The sequence below is a fragment of the Cynoglossus semilaevis genome, chromosome 12 (assembly GCF_000523025.1).
Source record: "Cynoglossus semilaevis isolate Cse_v1.0 chromosome 12, Cse_v1.0, whole genome shotgun sequence".
NCBI lineage: Eukaryota > Metazoa > Chordata > Actinopteri > Pleuronectiformes > Cynoglossidae > Cynoglossus > Cynoglossus semilaevis.
In genome coordinates, this window is record NC_024318.1 from 4134343 (window position 1) to 4142135 (window position 7793).

At 43.6% G+C, this 7793-nt stretch overlaps 1 protein-coding gene across 1 annotated transcript in view; it reads right to left on the minus strand.

Moving 5' to 3' along the window:
- Window positions 1-3860: 3860 nt before the first annotated feature.
- Window positions 3861-7793, minus strand: part of adss2 (adenylosuccinate synthase 2) — a 9282-nt gene continuing 5349 nt past the window's right edge. Inside the window, exons 6-13 of the mRNA XM_017037530.2 lie at window positions 7367-7474; window positions 7144-7225; window positions 6925-7051; window positions 6109-6263; window positions 5661-5785; window positions 5482-5579; window positions 5239-5388; window positions 3861-5126 (exon numbers count right to left, since the gene is read on the minus strand). Coding sequence (XP_016893019.1) covers window positions 5074-5126; window positions 5239-5388; window positions 5482-5579; window positions 5661-5785; window positions 6109-6263; window positions 6925-7051; window positions 7144-7225; window positions 7367-7474 — 898 coding nt within the window. The 3' untranslated portion in view covers window positions 3861-5073. The remainder of the gene's footprint in view (window positions 5127-5238; window positions 5389-5481; window positions 5580-5660; window positions 5786-6108; window positions 6264-6924; window positions 7052-7143; window positions 7226-7366; window positions 7475-7793) is intronic.

Genomic DNA, 7793 nt, shown 5'->3' on the forward strand with positions numbered 1-7793 from the left:
AAGAGGGGAGGCAGCAGCTGCTGAAATGAGTCTGGACGCTGCTGACACCAACACCTGTCCATACTGGAGACACGCGGCCAGCAAATGTCCAGCCACACACACAAACATCTAGGTCTTGTACACGCACACACACCTAAACCCAACCCTCTGACGCTGACCACACCCCTCTCCTCTGGCTGACCCCCATCTGTTGCCTCCCTGGGGAGTGTGTGCATGCATCTGTGTGTGTGTGTGTGTGTAAGAGTAGGAGGTCAGGGGAGGGGACGGGCAGGCGTTGGCCCCGGCTGCCCATTGATCAACAGCTGCTGGGCTTCTCATGCTGGGCTGGACGGCAGCTGTGAAGGTGACAGCAGCTGGGCTGAGAGGAAGGTAAAAGAGCAAGGGGCTGCAGTCGGACCGGACCCCAGATCTGAGTCGGGACTGAAACTGGAGGGGGGGTGTAGAGGGGGGCTGGGAGCAGAGGTGAAAGGTGGTTTGAAGCCTCAGTAAAGGCCAGACACTAGTGAGACCTCTGCAGAGCAACAGGGCCGACACCCCAGCCATACAGAAGTGAATTATGGGAAAAAAGAAACAGGAAAGTCAGTTGGGAGCTGAGTAGAATTGAAAATCAAATTAAACTCATGTGAACAAGTATCTTTGTAAACGCGTGGGTCACATGAGGAGCTGCAGCCAACCGGAACAGAGCGCATGTGACAGGAGGTACTCGCCCTGTCACAGTTTTTCAACCTCGTCTTTAAACCCGTGTGTAAAGACGAGGCTACAAATGTTTGGAGTGCTACAATAAGCCAGTGGTTCTCAACGCACGGCGCAAATGTAGTATCAAAAGTAGTAGTATCAAATAAGCCAGTAAAGGGCACAATCAAATTTGCATCCATCAATAAAACACAAAAATGTTGACCCTGTTTTATTGAGAATATAAAAATTTAAATTTGCGAGCAGAAAGAAGCAACTACAGGTTTTAGCTAACATTAGCTCTGGTATCAATACCAGGACTGCTGTTGCTAATGCTAGCTCTCAGGTCGGAGTTGACAGTAATAGAAATATCGGTGATATCATAGACTTATTTATAAGGTGATCCTGAAATTGCTTTCAAAAAATATATACATATAAAATCCCATTTTTCCATCACACTTGGTCAGTAACCTGGTCTAAATCGATGCCCTGAACAAAGTTAATAAAGTAACAAGTGTTCAAAGGTTTATGAATCAATAAAAGTTCTGGTGTGGTAAAAGTTATAAAATTAAACTCTTTTTTTTTTTTAACGTTGTAAAATGTCATGTAGGAATTTCCAGCCTGACGCCGGAGTTCCAACTGTGGTTGAAGTGAAGAGGAGGAGGAGGAGGTGCAGGTTGGTGTGTGAGGTCTGATATAAGAGCTGACAGCTGTTCACAGTGTCGACCGTCACACATCTGCTGCCGACGGCTTCTTTTACAGAGAGGCCTCAGTTCAGTGGGAGGAGAGGGAGGGGGGGTGAAAGGGAGGGAGAGATAAAGAGGAAGAGGTGAAGAAGTGGAGCAGGTGAAGAAAAACTGTCTGAGAGGAGGGTGAAAAACCCCCCACTGAACGGTCGGGGGGGAATAGAGGAGGGAGCTGGAAAATGACGTTGAAGTGAATAAACAACAAAGTCAAATAAATTATATATATATATCTGTTACACCTGGGGCCTTAATGACCCTGAATGACCCTGTCACGGGTTTACAGGTGACCTTTGTGGAAGAAGGTCACAATAACTGAAGTAGGCTCACAGTCACAGCAAAAAAGTCAGTCAGACAGACGGTCAGTCATTCGCTGTGACAGATGACAAATACAGAAACCTTGTACAGTGTAATACGTAAAAAGGTCCCAGGTCAAACATCATGTTTGTGTGTGTTCTGTCTAAGGGTGAAATTCATTTGCTTGTCCATTTACTCTGCTTCCCTTTGTGGTACAATGCAGCAACAGTCACTGCACAAAGAGACTTCACTGTGGGATTCAAATGATGGAGGAGGTGGAGGGGCGGGGGGTAGTCAAGAAAGAAGAGGAGGAGTGAGGAGCAGGTCAAGTTCCTCCTGATTCTTCTCTGATTCTGACAGGAAGTCACAGCAAATCAACGGTCGTTTAGATTGACAGACACCAGACACTGAGTTACAGCAGGACACAAAACGGTTTCTGACCTGTCCAATAACAAATGATGAAAGTTAAAATAAAATTATTCTGCTCCCACAGCTGCAGCTGACGTTCACTTTATGACAATAAGAGTGTGTGTGTGTGTGTGTGTGTGTGTTCTGAGGCGCCATTCAGATGTAGTCAAATGAGGACAGGAAGTTTGGTGAAGGCAGGGAAATAAGCTGCAGGTGAGGACAGTGTGGTCGACCTGACCGACAGAGTCGTCATACAAACATGGAGAAGAGAAAGGAGACTGAAAGGAGATGAAGATGATGATGATGACGATCAGCCCAGTTCACACACACACACAGCACTCTTATTCCATGTCCACCTACACATCTCAACCTCCTCAGATGAACAGAGAGAATTTAACGCCACTGTCACTATCTGGTTCATTTATTTCTATTTTTAGTTATTATAAGTTGTCTCCGGAACATTTGATGGAAGATCCTTCAGAGGAGAGAAAGTTCACTCTTCTATATGCACACTCATTTGCAGTCAAATGTTGCCCTCTAGTGTTCACAAAGAAAAACTTCATAAAAGCGACAGAGAGTTTGTGCTTTTTTTTTCTGGAAATATGAAGACGTTTTAAAACTCAAATTTTAACTCAATTCATTCTTTAACACCTGCTCCGGTTTTAGTAGCTCTAAATTTTACTTTGAAAAATAAGTCAGTCGTCCATAGTCGTGTCTGTGCTGGTCAATGTTGCTATGAAATAACCACGTCGTTTTTTTAATCAGCTTTGATAGAACAATATATCGATTTATTTAATTCAAAATGTTTCTGCAAAAAAAAAATTACGGGAATATTACAATAATATCTGATGAAAAATACTATGTATTGATAGTATTAGTAATGCACTTGGCAGTAAAAACACTAGGATTAACAGAGACATACTATACTGTAAAAACACTGACAGTTCAACAACCGACGGTGAAACAGCTTTAACAGAGCGAAGTCAGAAAAACACACAGGCCGCAGTACTACAGTACTACAATACAACAGTACAGCATGAACAACTTCATACAGTATAGACACCGTACGCGCACAAACACACACACAGCATTTGACTTACAGTTGCGGAGAGAAGACATCTTGTTTGGTTCTTGACGATCTCTGAGTTCCTGAAGACCGAGGTGGAATTACGGCCTTTACGGGACTTTCCTGTGGAACTTTCAGGCCAAACTGGAGATAAACTGGGAACACGACAGACTGAGAGGAACTTCGGTTCCTGTCGTTCTTTAATAAAACTTCTTCATCAAACTAAAGCTCAACATATTATCTAATATGTTGCCAACGTCCTGTTTCTTCTTCTGTTGTTGAAACTTTCCCTCCATTTTCTTTTCTTCTAACAGGTGTGTTTGATTTAATCACCTTCTCCCTCCTTCCTGTTCAAGTGACATACGTTTGACTTCAGGCTACGACAATGATATATGTCAAATGTATTTGTATGAGTGTATGTACGCACGTACGCATTGAAGTATGCGTGTATTAATCTCATATCATTTATGCCTGTAAATTTGTATATACAGTGTGTATGGATAAATGTATGTACAGTATGAATGTTAATTCGTATGTTTGTATTAAGTTACCCCCGCCCTCATTCATTCCGTTATTTACCAGTCAAATGTAATGCTGGTGTAATATTTTCATGTGACCCCAAGTCGTAAAGTAATTTTTCATTAGTCGTAAAACCAGGTTAGAAACGACACCAGTCCAACATCAAAGAACTGCTTTAATGTTTATGTCTAAATATCCCTGAATTAAAAAAAACGTGTTTTGACACTGTCAATATATGTCAATATATTTACACTGTTGTTTCTGTGTGTTTTTTCACGACCTTCTTTAACACAAACACAACACTGACGTATTTACGATATATTTATATCTTAAGACAATCATCAGAATGACAGAGTTTAAAAAAAAAGTGACAGAGAAAACGGGACACCAGTTTGTAAAAATGGCAAAGATAAAGATGAGCTTCTCATTATATCATCACCATCATCATCATCATCATCACCAGCATCAGTCTTCAGCTACTTCTTTAAAGGCTAACTCGTTTCAACAAGGCAACGACTTTATGACGAAGACAAAATAAAACTTTGAACAAACACATTAAAAACACGGAAGTTCCCTTTGTGGAGACCTGGTGTGTTTGAACACACATTGAATAAAGAAAAAAAAAAGATAAAACCCATTCACACCAATTCACACCTGATTGGCACAGAGCAGAGAAATACAGTAGAGATTTGAAACATCAGTGTGAGCAGAGTGTGTGTGTGCATGTGTGAAGTGTCCTCTCTCAGACCTGAGTATGTCATGTGACTGAGGGACAACCTGACCCCCACACCCCTCCCCCTACCATCACTGACCTGGACACCTAATTCAGCAGGAGACTCCAACTCCCAAACATGCCGTACAACTAGCGCCCCCTCGTGGAAAAGAAACATGTGCACTATTTTCACTATCTTAAATTTCATGTGCAACGTCACCTGTTCACTAGTGTGTGTTCGGGCAACAAAATTACTATGTGCCATCGTTGGACTGATATTATTCACAGTTTATCTGCATTAATTAATTACAATCATCTCAAGTAATTAGTCTTTAAACTGCAACATCCCATAATAACTACACCTGTATACTGGACAGTCTGAGAAGCTGTTACCCATGTTACCCCTGTTTCCCCGGACTGCACTCTGCTGCTGTCAACACTGTCGGAAAAAACAAAGGAGTTCTTAATTCTTAATGAGTGGGGCGGGGGCGAGTGAGGGGTCAGGTCCAGTCCAAAAGATGAGACGGGTTTAAAGAGCAAATGTGATGATGGTGTCTTTGTCAAACAGGGCAGTAGGTCCACTGATGGAGAGGGGGCAGATGTTCCTGCTGCTGCCCACCACTGCCCCCTTCCCGGTTCTCCACCTCCCCCCACCTTTAGAAGATCTGGATCATGGACTCACGAGACTTCCCCACGCCGATCCATTTGACTGAGGAAGCAGAAGAGACAGAGACAGGAGTTTAAGAAACACACACATACCTCCATTCTTCACTTTGACTTTAACAAAACACATGAGCTCATCGTCGGTAGACAAACAGTACCAGGAACTCCCACATGCTCCTCCACAAAGCGAACGTATTTCTGTGCGTTCTCCGGAAGATCCTCAAAACTCCTAGCAGCCGACGTGTCGCTCTTCCAGCCGGGCAGCGTCTCGTACTGGACCTCGACGCGGTGCAACACCTCCTGATTGGCTGAAGAAAGGATCAACAGGAAGTTACATCAGACAACCTGCCCTTTCTTCTCATTCTCACCGATGCGGACCATGAAGGTGAAGGTGGGCTGACCTGGGAAATGGGGTATGATCTGGTCGTCCACTTTGTAGGCCAAGCCCACTTTAATCTCTGAGAGAACGTCCAGGATGTCCAGCTTGGTGAGAGCCAGGCTGAAGTAGGAGAAAAGAGGCGTTCAGGTGTCGGCTGTAGTCGACAACACCAGTTTGAAGAAGTGAAGAGTTCACACTCACGCAGTGAAGCCATTGATCATATGAGCATATTTAATGAGCACCAGGTCCAACCAACCACATCGTCTCTTCCTGCCCGTGGTCACACCAAATTCCTTACCCCGACTCTGGAGCAGTTCTCCGATCTCCTACACACACACACATTGAAGAATATATTTATTATTTTTACGTTGTTAAACAGAGGAGCACACGTCTGTAGTCGATGAAATAAAACAGAACTCGAAACCAAACAATGTATGGGAAACCAGTGCGGAGGATTATTTTGTGCTAATGATGGTGAATGTCCACTAGATGGTACTGTTGGACAAGAAAAAAAATCTAAATTTTGCCAAAACGTTTCATGGTATGATTAATTTAGAATTAAGTCACAATCATAATATATTCATTTATGGACGTCACAATCATCATAATCATAATATATTCATTTATATGTGTGTGTGTGTCCTCTCACATTATTCAGCTCTGAGGGAAACGCTCCGATGCCCACTCTGGTGGTGTAGGCTTTCACCACCCCGTACACCTCCCCCACGTTGTGGGGGGGCATACCCAGTCCTGTACACACTCCTCCCACCGTGCAGTTCGATGACGTCACAAATGGATACGTTCCTGCAGGAGAGAGCACCAGAAGAGAATACGTGTCAAGGACAGTGAGAGCACCAGTGGAGCCAAAAAAAAAAAAAATGCTGGGACGCAAATGTAGTTTCTTATTGTTTCTCCTTCTGACGTCAGCACAGAAATGTTAGAGCAGTTAAACAGAGGCTGAAGGCTACAGACAAACTCTGACAGAACCACAGACGCAGTAACACTGGACACTGAGGTCAGCCTGGGGTCAGAACCTGAGAGGAGACACACACTGGACAACATCGGTCCAGAAGAACGCTTCTGAAACCCAGTGGAGACTTGTACAGATGAGCAGGTCTGCCACCTGCAGCTGACGCCGTGTCCTTCAGTGGTCATGTGGACCATCCGTGGGCCGTCCTCCAGAACACTGATCCTGACGGCAGCAGATGAAGTTAAGACTCTGTGTCTACTTCAGTGTCAACGGGAAAGTTAACTTTATCTCCTGAGTGAGACGCAACGTCAGAAGGACACGGGGACACGAGACACTTTGACCTGGTGTGAAGGCGTGTCTTCAGACTGACTACAGCGTTCTATGACATTCATTCACAGGCAGGTGGCGCTGAGATGATACATTCTGGTGATATATGAATAATCTCCTGACTTCCTGACTTAAGTTTAAGTTTAAGTTTAAGTTTAAGGTACTGACCAAAGTCTATGTCCAGCAGGGCGGCGTTGGCTCCTTCCACCAGGATCTTCTTCGGAGGACCGTGGAGAGCCTCGTACATGAAGTGAACTCCGTCTCGGACCATGGGTTTGATTCTCTCCACATAGTCCTGTGGAAACAAACGTTTGTAAAAAAAAAAAAAAAGAAAACAACAACAAAATGATGTTGTAGAAACAGTTCTCTGTTCCATCTTTCTGGTACCTTTAATTTGACCAGCTCTCCCTCAGTGTCGATGGTCAGAGTCGGGTACATGGACTTGTACTGTTTGGCCAACATGGTATACCTGCAGAATAAACCTGGTTCATCATTCGTTACTGGACAGAAACATTAAAACAGCTCTTTGTCAATGACTCAAGGACCTCGTCCTGGAAAATCAATGATGATGATGATTAACCCTTGAACCTGAGTTCAAGGTGAACCAGACCTTTCAGAGAAGTGGGTGAAGTCGGCCAGAAGGTCACATATCCTGAGGCCGTTACGGGCTGCTTTGGCTGAGTACACTGGACCAATCCCCTTCTTTGTTGTACCCAGACTGGGCGGAGCCAAGAGGAGTGAGGGAGGGGTGGGGGAGATGATAATCTCAGACGTGTCATTAGTTCGCCCCAGTATGGAGCAGCTTCATCAGTTCATCTGTTACAGTGACGGTGCTGACTTTGATTGACAGGTCAGTTTGTCTATGTTTATCTAACCTACGGTAGAAACACAAAAGAGTTCAGAAAAAATTCATATATATATGTATATATATGTATATATACATATATATACATACATATATACACATATATATACATATATACATATATATACACATATATACACATATATACACATATATATACACATATATACAC